We start from the raw sequence: 26,884 nt of genomic DNA, 5'->3' as shown, positions 1-26,884 counted from the left end.
TCTGTAACAGTTTGGTTAAAAATTCTCAATGGTAAAAACAGCTCTTTTTTTTAGAGCAATCTAAAAAAATGTGTTTTTTAGTGTTTTCCTTTAAATGTTAATGAGCTCTACTGACCCTGCCCCTCTCTTCCGACCTGCTCTCTGAGCGACTGTTTACTTTAACCACATTCTTTGTGAAACTTGCTAATTAGCACATTATCAGGAAAGGAGATTTGCAAAGATTCATTAGAAAACCTTATACTCACTTCTTCAATTGGTGAAGCTGGATCATGAAAGATTTAGGTAGACCAGAGGTGCATTCCCATCAGAAACAAATGTAATTCACTGCAAGTTCAGTGGCTCAGATGTCAGGAGTAAATGACGACTGCTATGTTCATTTTTACTTCAAAAACAAAATACCTCATTCTTGTCTACATTTGCTCCAGTGGTGAAAAAATGGAGGACTAATCACAGTCACTCAGGGTAAGGTTAGACGCCAGTCCAGTTTGTGCTGAAACGCTAGTGTCAATCAAACAATCATGGGAGGGGCCTGTCTGTGTGATGTCACAAAGACTGAGATTGAGATTGGCTCGATTTGAAAAAGGGGTAAAGATTTTAGAAGATTTTAGTACATTTAGATTTTTATCATTATAGGGTGGCCAACACATATTTCAGTTTAAGCAACTTGTATAAGTGCACGTAGCATCCAATGTCCCCTTTAAAATAAAAAAGCATGCATTATTGATTATTGCGTAAATATTAAATCTATCTTATTAAACATGTTTGTTCAACATTTTACACACATTAAAAAGCACAAGAAAAAAAAGAAAATACTGGTAAATTAATGTCCAAAAAAAAAAAAAAAAAAAAAAAATATATATATATATATATATATATATAAAATCACACTAATCACAACTGTGGAATCACACTATACAAGCAAAAAGAACCGAACCGCTTTACCTTCCTCTGGATAGTTTGCACATCACTCTCTCTAATGCTCCTCTCCTGGTGTGCATGGCAGGAGAAAGCGTGCTAGTTTAGGCCAAAAATATCTTGTTGTTGGTCTTATAATAGTTTATATTTTAAGATAAACAATTCTGGTACTGGGTTAGATCACCACTTGACATTTGACACAAAATCTGGGGCCTGAAGCAAAACCAGCTGAGAACCACTGATTTGTGGACCTCCTCTACATGAGTGGAGATGAAATGTTGTATTCTTACCACGCGTGAGTGCCTGCCCCTCTGCTCCCGCCTTCTGAGTTTGTGAGTTGAAGGGAAGGTTGGCATGGGCGGGGCCACAGATATAGATATGGTGACCCGGCCACGCTCTCTGCTGGTTGAACGCTGACGCTGCTGCTGGTCTGTAAAGCACACACACACACACACACACACACACTTACTTCAGTTGGCTGAGCTATTTTAGTCTAAAATAAATTATGAATTATAACAACTTCAGTTTTATAGAATTTATACAGACTGCCAACTGCTAACTAAATTGTTAATGTGCAGAAGGCCTTTAATGTATTTGGTGAATACTGATGATGTACAATCAATGTTCTGGTCACATTTTATGTGTAACTGATGGAAGGAAAATTGATTCAAGGGGAAAATATAAATTATGCTAGATGGTTCACACTGAACTTGAGGCAATGCCAAATCAAATTTCATCATTCAAACACAAGGTGGCAGTATGAATCAGATGTTCAACAACAAACTCCCCTAATATCTGCCTCTAAAGAATTTTTTCTTTTCTGTCTTAACAGTTATCTATATATATTTACACCTTTAAAATTTACAGCTTCAAACTCATTAAACACATAGACTCAGGAAACTGATAGATGTTTAGACAGATTGGGGACTACATAATAACATTTTATTGATACCTGAGGGGAACTGCAGGATCCTAATTCTCATCTATCTTGATCTGTCACTTGTCTAAGATGATCTATCACCACTGTGGCCCTGAACAGACCGCTGAACCACAGTGGGAATTTGGTTACAACTTTGTGATATAAGATATGTTTGGATGAAAAGAATGATAAAAATCAAATGGTACTGTGGTATGGAACCAAAAAATATAGGCCCGGAAATCTGACTCAGTTACCTCTGTGTAGTGCCCGCAGGTTGAGCTTGGCATGTCGGTGTAACTCCTCCAGACATGGTGGCCGTGTACAAGTGTGGAACAGATTGTGATGTTGATGCCATGGAGCCTGATAGTGGGATGTCAGTTTACTCTCAATGTCCAGATTTGATACCGCTGCAGAGAAAAACAAAGAAATGACAAGGCCAGAAATCTGGAATGTGTACAGGATTTTTATTCCAACTTATAGCAAATAAGAATGCACTAAGAATAGAATAAGATCCTACTGGACAGAGTGAAATTTCTACATTATTGTTTTTAAAAAAAAACATAAACTTTAATGCTTATATGATTCTACTGAATATTATGTAATTTTTATCAGAATCCATTGTAGTTGTATTGGAATAAACTCATGCTGTTGGACAGGTAACGGGAACGGTGTGTTCTAAAAAAAAAAATACATTATTTAGTATTATGTTATAATCCTTGAGGACATTTCCATGAGAAGTAATAGAATAGATTACAAATGACATAAATTCCAAAAAGGAATACTATTTAAACCAATGAATAAAATAAATAAGTAATTTTATTCAGTGAAGATGCATTCAGTTTATATATAAAAATGTAAATATTAACTAAACGTCTTTATTTTAACGTCTCTATTCATCAAAGTATCCAGAAAAACAAAACAAACTAAAACAAACACACGTGTTTTTGGAGCACAAAATCTGCATTTTAGAACAATATTCTGAAGCATCATGTACCACTGAGGACTGGAGTAATGATTGCTGAAAATTCAGCATTGCATCAAAGGTATAAATTACATTATAAAATATATTCAAAGAGAAAACTTATTTTAAATTGTAACAATGTTTCAAATGATTGTTTTATTACTGATTCTTATCAAATAATGCAGTCTGGACATGCTTAGGACACTTTCTAGAACATTTTTTAAACTCTTACTAACCCCAAACGTTTGAGCAATAGTGTGTTTCCACATTCATTCACTGTTATCAATATTATGTATTACAATAAAACAAATAGCATTCTAGGGAGACAAAGGTGAAAGACAGCTTCATTAGTATTTCTCCCTCTATCTTTTTCTCTTTTCCCCAGCATCCTGTCTCCTCCTCTCCTCTATAAAGGAGCATCTGCCCATCAGTATTCAATGCACAGTGGTCCTCTTGAACTACCCAGAGTCATCTGTATCCAAGCAACCCTTCATATCTAATTTACAATGAATTAGCAGATCCTTATCAAGCCGTGATCAGCAAAATAATAACAGAAATGCATTACCTGTCTTAGAAGACCACAAAAAAAAGGGAGGAGATTAATGATGATTGACGCTTAGAAAAACACTGGATTTTATATAAACAAATCCTTGGTTGTATATTATTGGAACAAAATCCATAGGACATAATACTTGAAAGTGTAATACAAAACAGAAGTGGCTTCACAAGGAAGGGTCTGTGGATATTGTTTTCTTAGACTCTGGTTTTCTGAGAGGATACAGCAAATGGGGTCTTATATTTCTGAAAGCTATGGCTATATATGATGCAGCCAATTCAGACTGACAGTCAGAAAGGAAACATTTTAGTACTTATTAACCATGAGGTAAACCATGACAATAGTTAAGTCTGTTGGTTTGACAGAAATGAGTACACAATGAATTGCATTGCATGAGTTTTGCAAACAATGTAAACCTTATTCCCTGTATTATTTATAGCTTGAACCTTTTTAAGGTTTTAAAGACATCTGATTGACACTTTACTGATCGATTCAGACCTCCGCCAGTGTGAGGAATTTCAAATGTATTCATGCTTCAATCAAAATTAAGAGGCTCCTATTGATAGTTAGTGTACACTAATTCTTTGTCTACAGGAGTGGGCCAGTTTTTGTTCTTACTTCAGTTTCTTAAGCACCCTATTAAATTTCCCTAGTGATTTTTGAGTCCTGTAAGCAATATGGCAAATCCACGGGTTCGGTTGGGTTCGGGCTTAATTTATATCATCTTACACGGGCTCGGGTCAGGCTCGGGCTTGCGCTCCGGTTTGCGAGGTGAACGAGCGGTCATGTGATGTGTTTCGATTAGTGCGAGAAAGATGTGAAAATGGATGCTGAGTAGGTGTAACGAAGGCTAGCCTCTGGCGATTACGTTTTGGTTGCACCAGCAACTAAAGCAAAGTCTGAGGTGTGGAAAAGTTTTGACCATGTTTATAAGGAGAATAATGAGTGAATAATGACGCATCATCAGTGAGCGCAGGAACGTGCTGAAGCCATCTACAGTGGATTCAATCATTTTCCTCCACAAAAACATGTAGGCTTAGCCTAATCTCTGTGAGTAAAGGTTTTTCAAATGATAAATAAATATTAATTGAGTCTTAAATGCATAATGTGGACATATATGCTAATGTTGGCAGTGTTATTTTATTAAATGTCAGCTGCTAGTGGCGAAGCAAATCCAGCGGAGCCTTTATCTTAATTTCGTTATTGCCAAATACCCATCTTAATAAAAAAATTATCTTAATTTAATTTGTTAACAAAGACTCGTTTTTTATTGGTGCATTGATCTATTTTATTGAGAGTGAGGAGTCACGTGCCGATTTGGGTTGATTTGGGAGGGGTCTGAGCCGGTCGGCCATGATGGTAGGACACGCTATCGGTTGCCAGGGGAAATGCCTTCAGAACTTCACAGAGGAGCGACTAAACATTCCAGAGCTCTTTCATTTTTGCGCATTTATTATGTCGGCGGAACAGAGACGGATCTACGAATGAGAAAGAAATGAAGAAAGTAAAGCAATGCAGAAAGATAAGGCGAAAGAAAGGGGACCTTACAGGAACAAGCTCACAACAAGTGCAAAACAGCGGTATTTGGAGAAGCTCTCAGGCATCCAAAATATCGACCCATACGAGCTTCCTGCAGCGGCACAGAGTGTACTTGGTGTAACCTTAAAAAAAACTGTATTCCATTGTTCCTATGCTTTCCATATGTATCGTGGAGCCTGTCCTCCAACAAAAAACGATCATATAGGTCGTTTGTGCAAGCATTTTTTACGACCTATATTTACGTTTTAAAGTTAAGCGCCCTCTAGCGGGCGTAAAAATAATGACAGTATCGCGTTGTGTCTGTCGTCATGAATTGACGTATAACGTCATTACCAATCAAAACGCACGTTTATTTAAAAGCAATGTGTGGGCGTTTTACACCGATCTCAAAGTATTTCCTACATATTTTCTTAAGTGGCTTATTCGTTCGAATGACCACACCTAACCCCACCCCTAAACCTAACCCTCACAGAAATCATGCTAATTTATGATTTATTGAGCATATACATTTTCGTGCACATTCGTTACCTGGGATCGAACCCATGATAGCATGATTACATATCAAGGTATAACGCAATAATCTACTAACTGAGCTACACGAAACGCAAACCAGAGGGCAAATAAAAGAGTACAAAACATTAATATGAAAATGACCTTTTGCAGATAGGGGCGCAATTGTAGTATACGCTCTGATGAGTCGTATTTCAGGGATTTGGACAAACGACCTATACAAGCGTATTGGTTGGAGGACAGGTTGGTATCGTGTGAGGTACTGGAGCAGTTTTTAACGCAGTAGTAACTTCCAGGCATGGTAAAACTTCCGGTTTTTCCGGAATTGCAAAAACCTCCTCTACTACCGAGTTAACAACACATGTAAACAATCCTGTTTCGCATGATGTAATATAACAGTCTGAGACTCTTATTTTGTCATTAGTCACAGTTAAGCTTATTACTACTTGTGCACATATGGACATTTTCAAAATAACTCCACAATACAACACACACAAGTATTTCATGAATTTCTTCAGTTTACATTTTAAGATGTAAACCACAAAAACATCTAAATTCTCAATGTTCCGTTCAGTGGCATTGAAAATCAGAGTTTGATTCATGTAAAGAGGTCAATGCTTAGTGAGACAGCAGTACACTGCAGTATAATTGCACCAGAACACAAAGAAACGAGTTAAAACATTAAAACGATGCTCATCTATATTCTCGTTCATGAACTACCTGCATTCACCACTGCAGGGATTCTAGATCACTATCCTTGTCTGTAATCTAGTTGTCTTACCTGTTGTGCCTGCTCTCTGGCCTGCGTTCTTACTACCCCTCTTTATCCTTCTCCTCTTTTTCAAGCCACAGCCAGGTATCTTTCTCTGAGAGTTTCCCATCTTTCCCTGGACTGCTCATACAGAGTGAAGGAGTGAAGGACTCTGCTAGCCCTGCTGCAAGACTGGGCGAGCTGCTCTCTCTCTCTCTCTCTCTCTCTCTCTCTCTCTCTTTTTCTTTCATTCTGTCTCCAGCAGGTGCACAGTCAGCAATGTGAGTCAGGACTCTGCCAGCAGCAAGGCAAAGAAAAGTACTGACAGATCTCTAATTAGTAATACAGAAGGGCAATACAGTTCTAATTAAATAATGAAACTACCAAAGTATACAGGTGGAAGAACATTTTAGATTCAGAACTATAGAATTTTTCACTACCGATTGCAGTTAATAATTTCATCAATATCATGTATACAATACTGTTTGGGGTCTGTTTTAAGAATTTGTGAAATATTATTACAATTTAAAGTAACTGTAAATGTAAATAATTCCTGTAAAGGCAAAGCTGAATTTTCAACAGTTTTCATTCATTACTCCAGTCTTTAGTGTCACATGATCCTTCAGAAATCATTTTAATATGCTGATTTGCTGCTTAAGAAAAATGTCTTCTTATTACATTTTTTCAGGATTCTTTGTTGAACTAACTTCAAAAGAAAGAGATTTATTTGAAATCTTTTGTAAGATTTAATGCATACTTGCTGAATAAAAGCATTAATTTCATAAAAAACTTTTGAACTAAAACTTTTGGCCAATATTGCATAAAAAACTAAAAATGCCCACCATAAAAGTCCAGGTCTCTATGCTTCACAACACAAACATTTAACAAATGCAGGTCTAGAAGGAACATGTTTTTGTAATAAATAATAATAAATTACATATCCATATTACATGCATAGTACAACTGCACAAAATAAAACAAGAGATATCCACTTCCATTGAGAATAAACTGAGAAATCATAATAATAAAATCGAGGGACAATTACGAACTACACACTCAAACTATAACTGCAATGCAATACATTTTATAAACATTTTTATTCCATTCATAAATATCCAAAGAAAAAGGACACATTTTCATGCTACAAAAATCATCGGTCACGCCTCTTTTTTTAATAATATAGATGTTCTAGTCATTAACAGTCAGAGCGCTAGCATAGATGAATCTAGGTCAAGCTTGCCTAGCAGAGCTCAAAGACATTGCTGAGATCTTGCTGTGGAAAATCAAATAGTGGATTTATCTATCGGTAGACTTTAAATTAAAGAACTAAACAGCATTAAACAAGAAACATAAGAAGTCCTCATAATAAAAATGCATGTATTCCCTAGAAGGAGATTGTTAGCTGCAGCCATCTCTCTGATGGAGGCTGGGGACTCTGTGTCTCACTGCTGGTCCCTCTGCAGGAGTGCTTAATACCCACTGATACTACACAGCACTAACAAGACTATGGACTATAGATATCAATATATCTTTTCCTCTTTGAGGAGCACTTTCCTTCCGTTTACAGCAGGGGATCCCAATCTTTACAGCAGTTGAACTTCTTGTGACCTGGATTACTATTTACCCACTGAGATTTCAAGAAGCTTTGAGGAAATAGAGTGAATAATAAATTTATTTTTTATTAATAATTATTTGTTTATAAAATTTGCATACAATATTACATTATTATTCAATCTAATTACATTATTACAGGGTTTTTTGTTGTTGTTGTTCTTTTTTATTGATTAAAGAATCATGCTTTCCACAAAAACATAAAAACTGTTATCAACATATAATAATAAGAAATCTTTCTTGTGCACCAAATCAACATATTAGGATAATTTTTCTGAAGAATCATTTGACACTGAAGACTGGAGTAATAGCTGGAGTAATATTTATAGATTTATATATGCAAATTATACACACACACACACACACTCCTGTTGTAGCATATCATATCATTATCATTTGCCTCATATATAAAATGTATACAACCCCAGATCACAGCTGAGGAATGTTTAACATCAACACACAATAAACAACATGCTCATATCATTAATTTTATTTATATCTAAAAAGGTGAACACTGAGCTATTTATGCAGATGCTTGTGTTTCCTACAATCCAAAGTAGTTCATCCTGTGAGGATATCACCATATCTTCATTTAAAGGGTGTCTCTGATAAGATAAGCCTGATTTGAGGGCACCATGGCTGGATGGAGGGTGAAGAACAAGAGGCCCTGTTGAGACTTGACTTACAGACCTTTACAAATGAGCCATAGCATAATCACTGAAGCATGAAGACTGACCGCTGCCTGTAGTGCTGACCACTGCACTGCTCCGACACACACACACACACACACACACACACACACACACACGTTTGTTTTTGTGAAAAGTTGGGACATCCCATAGGCGTAATGGTTTTTATAGTGTACAAACTTTATATTCTATCGCCGTTCACCAACCCTACACCTAACCCTAACCCTCACAGGAAACTTTGTGCATTTTTACTTTCTCAAAAAAAAACTCATTCTGTATGATTTATAAGCGTTTTGAAAAATGGGGACATGGGTTATGTCCTCATAAGCCACCCTCTCCTTGTAATGCCTGTGACATACCCATGACATACAGAGTTGTGTCCTGATATGTCACAAAAACAAGAGCACACACACACACACACACACACACAGCCATATCATAAACAAACTCAGCGTGTAAGTCAAAGTTTAAAACATTATATCGGGTAAGGATCAAGTCTAAACTTTTTGAAAACTGCCTATTCATTTTAATTCCTGCTTTACTGCCATCATTAATTCTAAACCTTTTTCTCTACAAATAATATAGGAGAATAATAAACAGATTTCAGACAGAGGATAAGCAGATGAGATGGGTTGTTGAGATAGATGTAGGACAGGACTGTCTCTTTTTCCCCTCTCTCACTCACTCATAACCCTTTTAATAAACTCTACTTGATTCCAGTGTGTCAGAGTTTAATAATTCAGATTTTCTTAAAGGGACAGTTCACTCAAAAATCAACTCTGTCATAACGCAACCTCATGTCATTTTTTAAACCCATATGCAGTTATTTTTTTCCAATTTATATTCAAATTTTTTTTTTAATTCTTCACTTTTCTATTGAATAAAATTGACAGCTGACAGTTCATAATGATCATTGTTGTCAAAATTAGTCCATATAACTTTGTGTTCTTTCTTCCAAATCATCTGAAGCCATACAGTAGCCATACTTTTACAGTGTTTTTTTTGTCTTTTTTGGAGCCTAACAGCCATGGTCTGTAAAAACTGTCACTGTATGGTTAAAAGCTGTGTGCACTGTAAAAAAAAAGGTTTTAAATGAAACATAATTGGATTTACAAAAAAAAAAAAAATCTGTTTTTCTACTTCAAAATTACGTTTAACTCAATGTGTTACTTGCAGCTTCTTTGTAACTGTTTGTGAAGTTTACCAGAAATTTCTGAGCGATTTGTTGAAATTGTTTCTATACCAAATTGTAAAAAACTGTAAAAATACCATAATGTCGGGCTGAAGCAACACGGGAGTTACTAAATAATGACAGAATTTTCATTTTTGGTAACTATTAAACAACACCCCCAAATTCAACAGTAAGGAAGACGGACAATTTCTTTGTAATATATACAGGTATGCGTCAAATCACTACCACGCTTTCCACACCGCACAAGCACATACATATGTAAACTATGGAAATGACAATGGTGCACAGACCTCCAAATTCATATCTGCAGATGTATGGATACAATGGTATAAAGCCATCAGAAGCCTGCACCTAAAGCCTTCATGGCAAAGAAGGACGACAGTTGATCTGCATCACCAACACTGTAATTCAGTATGCAACTGCCTGGCACTTTACAGTTTAAACGACTGCATGCTCCAACATGTTAAACCAAACATGGACAGACAGTCTGTGTGACAGAGACATCATCACAATAGCAGGCTTAGCTTTCCTAGTACAAATCAAAGATGATCTCTGATAGAGAAATAACCAAGGCGGATGGATTATGTACACAGTAAAAAAAAAGCAAAAAGATTTTACAAGAAAATACTACCTTTTTAAATTTATTTTTTAAATACAGGACAAGAAGTTGCAAACATTTATTAAATATAGTAATAAATACATATGTGACATACAGTTTTTGAACATCAATACAGACCAAAAGCAACTGATTTGAAGTTTAAATGAGCTGCATCATTTCATCGATATCAAAAATGAATAGCAATTTAAACCACAACAAGAGAGAACAGCATTATCTGATTGGACACACTGGAAAGGAATGCACTGAAGGACGTACCTCTCAATCTGACAGGCACACAGCAGACAAAAGGCATTGTTCAGGAAGAACAGCTATGTCCTTTTTAGCCAGGTCAACTGTCCTTCAACACTCATTCCATTCATCTTCATGCATGCAGATACATGCTAGTGCACAAACTCACCTGCTGTGGTTGGCAGCTGTGCAGCCACATAAACAGACTAACCCTAACATCAAAGTGAGACCATCTGCAGCATCTGCATTCACAGTGCTCCATTTCCACCTAGAGTCCACCCCCTCCCCGTTTCTAGGGGCAGATTGCAGGTGTTACAGTCTAGTCTGCAGACCATTTGCCCTTAATCTTCTAATGGGCCAGAGTACGAGCTGGTCCAAAGGGAGATATTAAACTGGAATACAAAAATAATGGTGTTTTGATATGATTATTCCTGCAAAATCATATTTTTCAGTTATATTAAATAGAAATTAATCAGCTAGAAATTAATCCAGTTAGAAGATCAAGGGGTTTATTATAATTTGGTAGTACATTTAATAAATAATTACAGCAAAACTGATTCAAAATAAACCCTATATTTTTTTTCAGTTCATCACAGAAAAAAAAAAATCAGACACTGAGAAAAGATGCAAACATCTTTTAACTATAGTAAAGAGTTTGAACTGAATTAAAAACAAAACTGTAACTGTTCTTCAAGCATAAATAAGCTGCATTATTTCACAATATTAAAATAAATAGCAATTAGGAATACAGAAAGAAAGGTGCTTTGATATGACTTTCCCTGCAAAATCGTATACAGAGTTTATTTATACCAAAAAATAAATGTTTTCCATCCATAAATAAGCTATACATATATCCAGTTTGGAGACTTTGGAGTAATTAAAATAATTCTCATCCATAATCACAATCACCTTCAAATACATAATCATTCATACATAAAAGTCCTCACATTCAATGTAACTGACACAAATACAACTTGAAATAATTGCTTGTCGCTCTGTGTAGACATCAAAGTGAATGAGCCCCCATGTGCACATATCTGAGAAGTTGAACATCCTTACATGTACGAGCATGCATTTGAGTGTGTCTGTTTGTGTGTGTGAGTGGTACACACTCTAGTCCCCCTGCCTGGAATAATACAGACCTTCCTGCCTCCATGTTAATCTGGTCATCCTGTGCCTGTGACCTTGGCGTCAAATGGTCCGATGGTTGGTGAGTGTTTAGTACGGACAGAATCACACTGGCAAACAGAGAAACACAGGTCTGGCTACTTCTGCCAGCAGCTTGTGGCTCTGCAAGATGTCCATTAACAGCACATATTCACATGCCTAGATTTGGGGAGAAGCCAATATGGCTATTGCAATGACAGTGTGTGATTTTGAGGCAGATTCAAACAGCAAAAAGCGTAAAATAGTGCAGACTGAAATAGTTGATGACAGTGCAAGAGATAAGTTTGCAGTATTTTCTGTCAATGATGTGATGCCCAAATGTAAACTTTATAATTTGCTGACTTGCAGAAGTCACAATCCATGAATGGGACCATGGCTTCTGAATGGCCCGGAGGGTAGCACACCTGTTCTATTCTTTCCTTTTCCTCATAGATCACACCCTTCCTCTGCCATTTACTGTGGCTTTCCGTAATGTGAGCTTTTTATATCTGCAAACGAACCAGAAACAAGCCCGGAACACACTGTAGTTTCCAACAATAACCTCTTTTCACTATTTTTCTTTCTGAAATGCATCACTTTCTAAGAGCTAAAAATCATTAGCATTGTATAGAAAGCCTTGAATGTCACTTTTTAAAAATTGGTTTTGTTGTTGTTTCTAACAGCTGTCAGCTCTCTCTTTCCAGATCAGTCTGATCACTCTTCTTTTATCTGTATTTGTGGCCATATACACATAGACAGGAAGGCTGATGGTACTGTGCGATCCTGTTATTTTGATAATAACTTAGTATCCAGTGTATAAAAAATGTTTTGGATAATACATGCTGCTTCTGTAGGCTACACCTAAAAAAAAGAAAAAAAAAAAAAAAGAAAAGAAAAGAAAAAGCCAACTCATGGTTAGGGACTTATATTTAATGTTACTATTGCATATTCAGTGTCACTTGCTGTTGCATTGTAATTCATTTTTAAATGTACCAGCAGTTTCTGAATGAAAATCATTTCTATGGCATTTTTGAATGGACACAGGTTCCTTTGTAAAAAAAAAAAAAAAAAAAAAAAGGCAATATAAATAAATAAAATAAATACTTGATAAAATTATAAACTGCAGATGGTGGGGTTTTTATCTGTTAATCTGCTTTTATTTTCACAAGAAACAGTATTTTCTCAACACTGGCCTCTAGTGCTGGAATGGTGAAAGGTGCTTGCGGTGTTCGGCCAATCACAACCCACCCAGTCCATTGTGATTGGCCGAACACCGCAAGCACCTTTCACGCAACCTTTCTATAATCGCGAGCTTCATCTTTCAATATAAATGTAAAGACAGTTAATAATGTCCTTAGTTTTATCATCAGTTCAAGCCTGAAAGGGGAAAAGAGTCATGTGACATATAGTGATGAAGCTCTTATGTGTTTGCAGTACACAAGCCACTGACGGCTAGACAGCTGACTCCACTGTGTGACCCTGTCTCTCTCTCTCTCTCTCTCTCTCTCTCTCACACACACACACACACACACACACACACTCACACGCACACACATGCAATGCTCAAAACTCTGCATTTGAACATTCAATAGCAAATACTAAAAATAATAACAAAACATACTTACAATAGCTGATTCAGAAGCACCAGATTGTCGTCGCAAAGTCAGAATTACCTCCCCTCATAAGTTCACGAAACGGTCATTCATAAAATGCGTTGCTGTTCTGTTGTAAGCAAACTTAAAGATTCCTAAATGCATCTACTTTCAGAAGGCCAAATAAAGTGCTTTTGCTTTCGCCTTAATACACATAGCATTTCACTAACATGACTGCTTCAACACTAACTGCGGTTACTGAAACCACACCTACTTTCTTGGCGTGAACAATTGGGTGGCATTACGCAAATATTTCCACATAGTGATGTAGACGTAGGGCGTGTTTGAATGAGCCATTTTAGGGGGATGTGATAGAGTCTTAACTTTGATAAAGAATATCTCTTAGGATTTGAGACTTTAGTCTTTGCAACTTTACAGATCTTCTTCATGCACCAAGAGCTTAGAACACTCCAAAAAGAAAGCCCCTTTAAAACTCTATATTTCTCACATGCTATATTTGAGAGAATGCTGTATCCATGAAGCAAAAATGTTAAAATAAATGTTTGCAAAAATGTAAAAAAATTCAAGTTATTTCATTATTTGACATACAATAATATAACACAATATTTGCTCTTTAAAATTATACTTTCAAATAATATATTCTCTTTACATACAGTTTCTATACAGTAGATGCCAACAAAAAGATGGAGGGAAAAAAAACTGTCTGAGGGAAAGAGAGTTATCAGTGTTTGTGATCAGTGTCACAGACAGCTTTGGGGGAAAGGGGCTGTAATTTGACATTTCCAGCATAAGATCACAGAGCACGTCTTCAGACACGACACCTCAGCACCTCCTCCTCTGCCATCACAGAGACTCAACTGAGTTCACAGCAGGATGTGGCTATCTATCACATAGAGGCTAATCATGCTAATCATGTAACTGCCTCCAGAAGTGACCCTTTAGGAGGGGATGTCTGCAAGTGTGCAAATGCAGACTTTAAAATGGAGACAAAACTCATGATATTAATAGAACATGAACTGCAAAAGATTTCCTAAACATTACACTGAAATAAATATGAATGCTAACGGATAGCTTTCTCCAGGTAGCTACTGTAGGCCCAAGTCAATGCCACAGTGTCAGTCCACTGAAACAAACAAAGCATTGTTGAAAGCACCACATTGTTTACATCATTGAGGGAAATCAACGGACAAACAGCTTACTTATAGACATCTCTGCAGGTTAAACTGGGATAGTTGAAAGTATTTTACCAAAAAAACATAAAAAAAATAAATAAATACATACTTCACCTTTAGGCAATGGGCAAAGCTCTGTTTTGTGCTCAGGTTTATGGCTTAAACTTGTGACAATACTAACTGGAGGTGATGTTTAGCTCTTTTTTTTTCAATGCATGAAAACAGTCTTGCCTTTTAAGAAAAAAAAAACATACTACTGTACATACAATGAATGCCAATCACCATTGGAGAACAACAAAATCCAATAACTTTATACTTCACGTCATGTTAACAATGCAGTTAAACAATTTTACCAAATCATTTTTACTCTAAAATGTTTAAATGTTTTTGAAAGAAGTCTCTAATGCTTACCAAGGCTGTATTTACTTGCTTAAAAATACAGAAAAAAAACAGTCATGCCATATACATTATTAGAATTTAACAGAATTGTTTTCTAGTTTGATATATTAATATGTTATATATATTTATATATTAATAATTTATTCCTGTGGTTGCAAAGCAAAATTTTCAGCTCCATTCTTTAGTGTCACATGATGCTTCAGTAATCATTTTAATATGCTGATTTGCTGCTCATTTTCTTATTCGCTGAAACACTCCTTATTATTATCCATGTTGAAAACAGCTTAATATTTTTGTGGAAAACGTGATATTTTTTCTGGTCTATTTAATGAATAATTTATTTGAAATAGAAATCTTCTGTAACATCATTAATGTTTTTACTGTTACTTTCGATCAATTGAATACATCCCTGCGAAATAAAAAATAAAAGTATTCATTGCATTCAAAATGATTCATATTATGGCTGTCATTCAGTAGCACTATGCATCAAAATGCCATGGTTTTAATGTCTGATCCAATCATGGTACTTATGTACTCTATTCAAACATCCCCATAACAGACTCCATCCAGCCATTTAAAAACTAATGCACATATTAACAAAGTTTCAGCCTTATCTATATATAGCACATGAATAAACTACCACAACCCGAACATAAGCTGCACACATGTATGACACGCATTTAGGGAAACATGCAAATTAGAGACAAAAGATGGTCCACTGCATGAGTAATTGATTCAAACATACTCTGAAACAGGAAGTCAGAGACACAAACTGCTCTGATCTTCTAATTTAAACAATCTTATATGTGTGTGTGTGTGTGTGTGTGTGTGTGTGTGTGTGTGTGTGTGTGTTTAGAGGGCACGAATATTGATACGCCATGATAAAATATACAAGGTTTTGTGTGTATATGATATACGCACACAAAACCTTGTATATTTTATCATGGTGTATATGAGCAAGTGTGACATGCTTCAGATCACTGTCCAGAATACATAAACAATATGACGTCATTTATTCTTACATGTGGTCTACAGCAACCACAGAATAACAGAGAACAGGATGGAAGAGACGGATGGAGTTCTTTACAAGTGTCTTTGTTTAAACGCCTTCCATTTCATTTGGCTACAATGGAATGCAGTAACGTTACACACACAAACACACCTGCGTAATTCAACATTCATCTTCTGTTTAAAAGTCTAATAAGGTCATGAATACCATCATACAAAGGTTGGGGGCTGGAAATAACCTTTCTATTTGAACATATATAAAATGTAATTATTCCTGTGATGCAAAGCTGATTTTTCTTTATCATAATTCTAGTCTTCTTTGTTACATGATCCTTCAGAATTTACTCTAATATGGTGATCTGCTTCTCAAGAAACATCTCTTATTATTTTCCGTGTTTAAAACAGTTAAATGAATAATAGTATAAAAGAACAACCATTTGTTTCACTGTTAATTAATATATGTTCATAACATAACATACAGCCGGAGTAAATCACACACTTAACATTAACAAGGCCGACAAATACTGAGGGAGAAATGAAGGCTTAAGTACACAAAGCAAACAAGGAACTTAACAAGAGTCAATTAACAAGACACAGGTGAAAATAATGAGGAATAAGCAACTCAGGAAAACTAGGTCAAACAGGGCAAACAGAAAACAACAGACATGTTACATATAACTTGAAATGTAAAAAATGTTGATTTTAGGGACACCTTATATCCAAAATCTGAAAGACCACAGAGTGTCCGCCTACCTGACATTTTTCTACAACTGTGTCATAGTATTTAAACATACGAATTAATAAAATTTTCTTTCTGTGCCCTTATAAAGCTGACAAAAAATAGAAAAGTGATAATAAAAATAGTTGTCTTCTTAGACATCTCTCTCTGTCTAAAGCAGTGACTATTCTTCTAAAAGAAAAGGATACTCAGGGGATTCAATTTAGGTTAATGAAGTTGCAGTTTCTTACAGTGAACTGCTCATAGGACGACGTCTCTCTGTCCGACTTATTTTTTTTTCATCAAGAGATCGCTGTGATGTGAAAATGAGAGATGTGTGCATTTGGTTTAGGTTGTATCGTTCCGAGTGGGGCTGCTGTTTGCAGTTGGAAATGGGTTAATGTGGGTAAAGGGAGATTATCATTCATACGCGTGTGTATTTAAGAATGCCACTGCAGCAGGGCGGGGTGCAGCCTCGTCGTGCAGCAGCACTGCAGAGCCCATGGGGCAAGCATACTGTGTGTGAGCATGAGTGCACCCAAACGAGCAAGAGATGAGAGTCCAGTGCTCACTGCCTGTTTCTGCCTGTTATTGCCATCAGTCCTGTCTCATCACCAAGAGGCAATGGGTCTCTGTGTGTGTCTATATATGTGTGTGTGTGACATTTTGTGTCATACATGTTGGTGAATGGTACAATAAATCCGTTGTCCATGTTATTTTTAACTGTCTGTCTCCATGGAAACCAGCACATATGCTGTGAGCGATGCACCCTGCTGATTTTGTGTGTGTGTGTGTGTGTGTGTGTGTGTGGAGATGCAGCAGTTCATCCTGCTTTATCTGAAGGAAGCACACACACGTTGCGCATGCCTGCCGCAGTGTGTGTGCATGTGTGAGCGTGTGTCTTACGAGGTCAGATCAAATCACAAAATCACATCTGATTAAACACACAGATTACAAGCAGTTTGGTAAGTCACACCCAAGAAAATGAGGTGGAGGGATACACAAACTAGAAGCTGGATCGCACAGGCACGATTTAGATTTACAATAATATTAATAGCTAATAACATGACACACAGTGCCAGTTTACACACTACGTATGCCTGACTAATATATCATAGTTAAAAAGCACTAGATAAAGCCTTATATCTATACAGGACTTGCCATAGGTTATAATATGTAACTTTATAGCAAAAGTGCAATAAGGAGAAGGAAAATATCTGATGAAAGCTGATGAAAATGGTATAGATATGTATGTATATATATATATATATATATATATATATATATATATATATATATATATATATATATATATAAAAAATCTAAGTCAACATCAGGTCACATAATTTTATACTATATATATATATATATATATACACACAAACTTGAATAGCAAGTGCTATAAAACAGTATGAGCTGCTAATACATACATTCAAACAAAAAAATAAAGTTAAAATAATAAAATATTAATAATAAAAAATTTAAATGACAGGGTCCTAGAAATGCGGTCCTGAAACTTTTGCAAGAACATCCTACCCCAATAAAACAGGCTTGATGAAGATGCACATTCATTCTCTGCCAGCAGGGGGTGCTTTCGGAACAGCAGAAATAAAACTGTTTACCCGGTTACAGCAGAACACAAACCATTATCCATCATATTCAGCGCATTATGCCAATGTGTTACCCCGTTATGCGTAGCCATCAGATTCAAATTACTAACGATTCGTCTAGGCAGTACAGAGTCTATTCATTATTTTGGGAGACAATAACTTTATTTATTGTGCACTTTTGGCTTTACAACTTTGCTGATCCCTTACGTTAACATACAGCTATATAACACTCTGCATGAAAGGAAAAATATTGGAAATGTCATAATAGGGTCACTTTAAGAACTCCTGAAATCAAAATGAAGACTTTATTGCACAATTTAAGACTTTTTATGGCTTTAAATTTGATTCAACTAAATTTAAGACTTTTTGAGGATCCGCAGAAACCCTGCAATCAGTCGAAGAGGGGAGTTGACATCACTCCATTGCGCCTCATTATCTGCCGATGCTCAGTGTTCACTTGTAAGGGTGAAGATGGATAACAGTCACCTGGGGAAACATTTTTCCATACAGGACACAATTACATGTGTCTGCATGTCACTGCTATATGCCTACCTGGTATATCTATAAATAATCTATAAATAAGCCATCCAAGCGCTGTTATATTCACCTATATTCACATCGCGAAAGGCAGCAACCACTACATGCACCGGCCTCGCCAAGTCAATTATATGTACCTGGCTTACCTCTACCTGACTAATAAGCCTTGTTTCGGTTATTACTCTAAGGACATGATAATATGAGAGTAAAATATGCCAGTCACAATTATTTCTCGTAATTTTTTAATTGTCTGTATGCTTTTTTTTTCTTACAATATTATTATTTTTTATCTGTGACTGCAATACTTTTGGCGAAAAATTTATCCCATAGTGCTGTGCTCATCAGTAAGGTTGCCAAGCAGACAACCATTCATTCCCACCTGCATTTCTATGTTACCATGGTAACAGCTTAAAGATTAGTGCATTCGTTAAAAGATGCAAAATGAACTCCTTGATATAAGTGTGCTTTCTTCACACTGTTTCTGTCCTTCTCGGGTATTCTGGCTGCTATTCATCTTTGAATCGACTTAAAAAAATGTGGTGACAAAAACAGTAGCAAACACCTGGGCCGACTGGATTTGATATAATGCAAATGTGATCTAACAGAGAGCAGGAGCAGAACAGCCAATGGAACAGCAGCAACAACAACACGCTCTGGGTGACGATGTGATTGAGGCAGTTTTATGCTAACAGCCAGAGCCTTGTGAATGTAGGTCATGTGCAAGAAAGACACATATACACGCCCTGCTACACACAGCACACACATAATTCACAACTTTCAGAGGGGCAGTTCATTTAATGTGTGACCTGAACCCACCTCGGCCTGCAACATCACACAGTAATACATATGAAGACATTCACAAAGATCACATGATTCACATATTAACAATCTTGACAGAAATAAGATTTAATAATGATAGTATCTATGATTCGTTAGCTTTGGTTACATCAATGCTTTGGACTTTTAATTCACAAAAAAGCAAGACCGACATAAATAACCCTCATTAGACTGTCACAACTGTCATCGATGTTGTGAGGTTTGTTTCTACGGTGGCCCTGAGGGACAGGTTTCCCTTTAAATGGGACTGTGCTTGCAAAGGCAACATCTCACGTCAGGCTGCTAGCCAATACAAACACTCCATGGAGAATCCTTTATGTGCATGTGTGTGTAAATGTGTGAGTGTGTGTGTTTTCTACCTCCCTGAGCAGCAATCGCACAGTGACCTATATATTCTCCTCTCCGCTCCTGCAATGCACTCAACCTCAATTATTCATAACACACACAAACATTTCAGAACAAAGAAGAATCTCATAGAAGAAATCGGACTGTTATGTATAACATAAGTAATAAAATATAAAAATTTAAATGAAATATAAAATGAAATGGAAAGAATGAAATTTAGTAGTTTCCCTATGACCATCCCTAGCTGTAACCATCACAGACATTGAGTATTCAGATGATTTTTCAATCAAAATGACTTACAATAGGTGATTCTTCCCATTGCATTCCAAAAATATGTGACTAGAATCAAGTATTTACAAGCAGTCAAAACAAAACTCCATTCATACATGCTTAGTCTACCATGTGATAAATATTTTCTTTCGACCAATCAAGATTTTGGAAGGATTTCCATCTAAACCGCCTGCCAGACCAACCTGCTGTCCAACCAGGCTTACACAGCAGGCCTGCATATGGTCAATCCAGTCCACAAACCCTTTAGTTCCTGCCCGTGGTTTGCACATAGCTTTCCAGATCACATGGCGAGACCAATGTAGCAATAAAAAAGCGCTTTATTCAAATCAGCCACACATTTACACTCAACTCTTCAAAGAAATAATATTAATTCAAACTAATTTAATTAGAAAGGCATAAATGTATGCTATAAGGTAATGTATAACATATTTCCATAACTATTCAGTTCAGTACATTTAATAAATGCATTCACTTTAAAAACATTTTCACCTACACAATAAAAGTGGTTGACAGGAAAAGGGTGAGGCAATTTCTGAGCAGTTAAGGTAGTTTATAAGTGTATTTTCTGCTTTTCTGCAAAATGTTTGTTTTTATAGCACATGGCTAAAACCACAACCACAAATGATGTGATGGAAAAAATAGCAGGGTATAGAATATGGTTAGATTAGGGTAACTGCAAGAGAGAGCAACTGAGGAAAAAAGAGGAGGAGAAAGATAATGCAAGCAAGTAGTAATGAAAGACTGAGTGCAGTGAATGGGTACCATCAGAATGAGAGTCCAACCATCTGATAAAAACATTAAAATGTTCCACAAGTAATCCATACAACTCAATTAACATCAACCAATTAACATCTTAGGCAATTTACATACATATACATTTTCTCATCTAAGTCAGGAGGATACATACACAACTCATCTACATTTTGGACCAACTGAGGGTGAGTACATTCTCAGCAAATTATAATTTTTGGGTGAATTATTCTTGTAATATTACATATTCTAGCCTATAGTTTTATGTAGACTGCATGCAAGACAATCTTTATACAATAGGTAATCTGCAAAAAAATCTAATGCTAATTGACATTTTCCTCATTTATTTCCTGCGTCCCATAATGCAAACAAAAGTTGCAACTTTGTAGAGTTGCCAGACATTAAAAGCTGGCAGTATGTAATAGTACAGAAATAATCTACCCAGGATTCTGCAGACTGGCTAGACATGTTTGTGAGGGCTAGAGATACAAACATAGATTTAAAAAAAGCAGGAAAGGATTGCATAAAGGATGTAATCCCTTCAGATAGAGCAGATTTGAGAGGAGAGCGGGAATGAGATTATGGCCTGCTCCTTATTTTTCACTATTTGTTTTTGTGCCATACACACAACAGAACATGCAAAAAAAAAAGGAAAAGGAAAGAAATATCATTGCTGTTTTTAAAAATTCGAACACATAATGTTATCTGTTATCTAAATCACAAATAACTGAATCACATAAAGTTTCCCACTGACACAAAACACATGGCCGTAATAGTGTAATGAAGGGGAGAGAGGTGAGTAAAGTGCAAAAGAAGGTTAAAAAGGGCAGAACCCACTTATTATTTTCTATGGAAACAGGGGAATCTCCTGTCTGTTGGTTTGCAGAACACAATGTGCACAGTAAAAGTTTATAGTCTCAAACAATAAATGCTCAGTCTATCATGTTTAAAATAATACAAATTGTGGATTTGTGGGCTTACTTTTTTCACAGGATTTTCAATCTGAAGCAATATGTTCACTTTGTGTAAAAGAACAAAAATTTACTTACACCATTCAAAATGAGATGGCATGTATGAATAATATGGATGCAAAATGATAAGTAAATTATTAAACCTTTCAGCTTCTAAAGCTTAAGAAGAGAGCTGCACGAACAGACGACTATCATGGCTCTGCTGACTGATTGCAGGTGACTGGTTAATTTGCTCCGGTTGTAACTGTGGTGACCCTGTGACGAACCACAGCACAGATGCCACCGAGCTCCTTTATTAGTTGAGACAGTGCATGTGTGCTTGTGTACACGTGTTTGTTTCTCAGAAGTGCAAACTGGAGTTTGTCTCACCCCTGCTGTTTTCACCCAACCCCCTGCAAGCATCTTTTCTCATCATTCAAAACCTTGACAGCATTTGTAAAGATCCCAGGCCCTCTACCAGCCTTCCCCTGCCCCCTTCGGCCTTCCGTGACGCCCTCCAACAACACTAGCCATGTGTAAGTCCGCTGAAAGACAGGGAGACAAAACAGTCCCCAGAGGACATGGCAACAAACACACTGAAAACCAGGCTCCCTGTCTCTGCAGCCTCAGTTCCAGGTGTCAGAGACACATGTTGTTCGGATAGAGTACAGAATGATGAATGAAAGCCCTGGAGAAAAGCACCCCACAATTAAAATCACAAGCTTCAGTGAAGCCCAAAACATCTTTGTTACACTGATGGCACAGTCTCTGCAGTTTATCATACACGTAGAACTACAACACTAGTCAAATAACTCACATTCCTTTCAGTTGCAGCATTCATTTTTAAAGTTTTGGTTTTACACTCACACATTTCACATTTCTTTTAGGTCAACATTATAGTTGACGTTAATGTGCAAAATGACAAAAGTGTATCAAGTTTTCATATATTTGTTTACGAATATTTTTTACTTTAGCATATATTTCATATAAACAAATTAAACTGTGTGAATTTTTTTTGTTGATGCTAATGTGGAAAATGACAAGTGTGTCAAATTTTAACACGTTTTGATTTTTTATTGATTAAAGCATTCTCAATATCTCAAATATTTCAACATATGTTCAATATAAATAAATGCAATGTGTTAAAACCCTAAAGATTGCTTTAGAGTTTCTAAAGTACACATTTCTGTCAATTGACTGCATAACTTTAACAAGGTTTTCTGTTTTAGTAATAGTTTTTGGTCTTTGATTAAAATATTATTTAAATTTAGTCAATATTTTGTCATATTCATTAATTTTACACATACACATTTCAGGCATTTTAATTTAAATAACATTTTAGTTGACGTACATCAAATTGCATCAGACTAAAGTTTAGTCAGATGTTCACAGATTTGGATTTTTTAAAAATGAATTTAACCATATTAAATTCATAAACATTTCAACATGTGTGAAAATCTGAGCTCCAGAAATAAAATATTGTACATAAATTATTGTAAGTTTTGTTGTTTCATCTTATGTCTTTTGATTAAATGCTCTTTAAATTGAGTCAATATTTTATGCCATATTAATTAATTTTGTTGACAAAAAAAAAAAGATGTTTCAAAATGTAACAGATTAAACTTCAAAGTCATATTTCCACACATTTGGATTTATTTAGTAACTTAATCTTATTAAAACTATAAAAGATTTTCAGCATAAACAGAATACACTGAATACTCCTACAGGATCTTCATCACAGTATGCTAGTAAAACAGTTTAATTATCATCTTTAATTATCATTATGATGCGCATTTTAGCCTTCATTAATTTTGGCAAAATAAAAAATAAAAAATTGACATTGACAAGAATAACACTGGCTCACTGACTTATGGCTGAGCCATCTTAGCAAGCAATGGAGAACAAAATCTACTCAATCCTTTCAACATTACTGAGTTTATGCTCTAATCCAAACCTTCTTTACACATTATTGACGTTGGAGAAGCTTTCAGTGTGTAATTCTTGTTGCAAATGACAATGCTTCCTTATCAATTTGGTAAATCTAAATGGAACAAAGCGCTCCAAGGATCATTCTATTCGCAAAGCCTGCTCACATGAGCTATGGATAATTAGCTTGTGACAAGGCCCAATCCAGTGCCATAGACCCCGAAGAATAATCTGATCAGAATGCTCAATCGCCTCCATCTAATCTGGAGATTTGCGTGGCTCAGATCAAGCCCATGCTGGTAACTGGCTTACCTAAGGAGATGTCAGCGCAGAAAGGCAGAGCGAACCCTAAAGCCCTTTAACTCTGTGGTCAGATGGGCCGTTTGCTCACTGTTATTATATTCAAATCACAAGCAAAAGACGCCCGAAGGCCACATGCTAATGAAGATCTGCTAAACAAGCACTGTAATTAAAAAAACAAACACACTCTCTCAACCTTCCCCTTAAAAACTCTCTGTAAGTACTGTATAATGTACAGATAGAAGGCATTCATTATAACGGCCACATTGAGGTCGAAGCAAAATGGCAAAATAATCAGCCATTGCAAAAAGCCTAGAAATGTTTTTTTTTTATTTTACAGAAGTATTCCAGATGGACCTATAACTGCTGGTCTTTTTCTCATTACGTTCAATAAGAAATCTAGCCATGCTACAATTCTAAAATTCACATACAGGCCAAAAAAAAAATCTGTTGTAGAGACTTTCATCATGCAGCACCAAAATGGTAATATTGTGACTTTCTCCCAACAAGCCTCTGCAAATTTGTGTAGTAATATGTTTTTGAATGATGAAAAACAGAAGATGCACAATATTTACATTGTATAAAACGACAAAGAAAGAATGATAACAGTAATCCATAAAACTCGCACACTATATTACAAGTCTCCTGAATCTAACAGTTCTAACATCTAACATGATGTCAAATGATTGGGACACATCAAATTTGAATATGTATACCTACTACCAAGTTTGGGGTCGGTAGGATTTTTTTTTTTTTTTTTTTAAGTAAAGTCTCTCATAGGCTGCATTTATTTGATTAAAAATACAGTAAAACTGTGATATTGAGGAATTTTAATACAATTTATTTCAATTTGAATACATTTAAAATGTAATTTATTCCTGTGATGGCAAAGCTGAATATTAATACACTGATATGGTGCTCAAGAAATTATTATTATCAATGTTGAAAACAGTTGTGCTGCATAATATTTTTGTTGAAAGTTTTATTTTTTATTATTATTTTTTTTTACCCAAGGTGTTTTTGATACATTTAAATTAAATGAACAGCATTTATTTTAAATATGAAAAAATAAAAATAGAATTATTAATGTCTTCACTGTCACTTTTTATCAATTAAAAAAATTATACATTTTTAACAGTAGTGTGAATATTTAAAAAAAATTGCTATCGTATGGTTTTAGAACACAATTCATTAGAAATATTTTATGGTACTTTTATTGTCATTTTTGGTCACCATTCACTTTCACTGCATGGAAATGAGCAGAGAGTGAACATTCTGCCAAACATCTCTTTTTGTGTCGGATGGAAGTAGCTGTTTTAGAAAGACATGACTGTAAATAAATGAAGACTGATAACAGTTTAACCTTGGGTAAATCATTACGGTACCAGAATGACGCTTGATTGTCACTTTCATACAGTACAAGAGTGCCATTTTTGTGAAGCAGGACAGCTGCCATGTAATAATTATTGGTCGGTTAGACTGTAGATTCAGGATAAACAAATGGGCAAAAGCAACAGCAGATGGTGCCACAGATAGAGAAATATAATGACCTTAGTTAGTTTCAGGATCACCCGCCTTGATCTATTAAAACCATATGGCTGATCTGCACTTCACGCCCAGGGAGAGTAACGCAGTCCCCTCCTCACGCAAGATAAAGCGCCCTAAATACAACCCACATTCCCATATATTTTTGCGCACACAATGACACACACTACTCAGCAGGTTGGGGGGCAAGTTGAAATTACAAGGCAAGTTAATTGCAGTTTGGCATAGCTGTAATTATTCAACTGAGTAAAAATAGTCACTTTCAATTACTTGATCATAGAGTGGATGTAGATCTGGTTCTATCAGACAAATGAAGCTTCTGTATATTCATGCTCTAATTTGTAATTGTATGATCTAGCTGGTATATTTTATTCAGCATCTCTTCTTTGGCTCTTCATCCTTATGTGTAAGGTGCAGCATGAGCGTGTTTCCAGTATATAGTGTTTTAACACTGTCTAGTGGAGCAGCTGCACTAGCCTACAGCCCTGCAGCACGCCACTACTGCTGTCAGCACACGACATATCAGCCCACTCAGCAGACCACGCAAAAATAAACTCATACAGACTGATCTATTTGTGAACTTTTGTTGTTGTTTGCTCAAGCAAGGTACTTATACCAGGTCTATACACAGCTCACTGTAATAGATTGTTATTGGTCAAATATTTTAACATTAAATGAAATGAAATTAAAATGTACAAAATAATTGTATTAGTACGTTTCTTGTTACTGCGTGGTCTCATTCATCTCATCCCATCTCATTAAATAACAAAAATATTTTTCTTTGTTTATTTTATGATAATGATCAATAATCACATACTCTACTGTTCAAACGCTTGGGATCAGTAAGATTTATGCTCACCAAAGCTGCATTTCTTTGATCAAAAATACAGTAAAAACAGTACTATTGTAAAATATAATTATAATTTAAATGAACCATTTTCTATTTTAATAGATTCTAAAACGTAATTTATTCCTGTAATAGCAAAGCTGAATTTTTTGCATCATTACTCCAGTCTTTAGTGTCACATGATCCTTCAGAAATCATTCTAATATGATTTGCTGCTTAGGAACATTTTTTTATTATTAATGTTGAAAACAGGATTCTTTGACGAGTTAAAAGTTAAAAGGAACACCAGTATTTATTTGATATACCGAAAATTTTGTAACAATCACTTTCAATCAATTTTATGCATCCTTGCTGAATAAAATTATTTTCATTCAAAAATCTTTCTGACCCAAAACTTTTA

General features: G+C 35.7%; 1 protein-coding gene across 1 annotated transcript in view; it reads right to left on the bottom strand.

The window, feature by feature from the left end:
* LOC132119566 (actin remodeling regulator NHS-like) overlaps nucleotides 1-26,884 on the bottom strand; it is a 47,802-nt gene that overhangs the window by 9,950 nt on the left and 10,968 nt on the right. Inside the window, exons 2-4 of the mRNA XM_059529631.1 lie at nucleotides 2,089-2,241; nucleotides 1,206-1,345; nucleotides 943-987 (exon numbers count right to left, since the gene is read on the bottom strand). Coding sequence (XP_059385614.1) covers nucleotides 943-987; nucleotides 1,206-1,345; nucleotides 2,089-2,241 — 338 coding nt within the window. The remainder of the gene's footprint in view (nucleotides 1-942; nucleotides 988-1,205; nucleotides 1,346-2,088; nucleotides 2,242-26,884) is intronic.

This window comes from Carassius carassius, chromosome 38 (genome assembly GCF_963082965.1).
Source record: "Carassius carassius chromosome 38, fCarCar2.1, whole genome shotgun sequence".
NCBI classification, from domain to species: Eukaryota; Metazoa; Chordata; class Actinopteri; order Cypriniformes; family Cyprinidae; genus Carassius; species Carassius carassius.
Note: the sequence above shows the minus strand (reverse complement) of the source record. Positions and strands in the feature narration are given on the sequence as shown.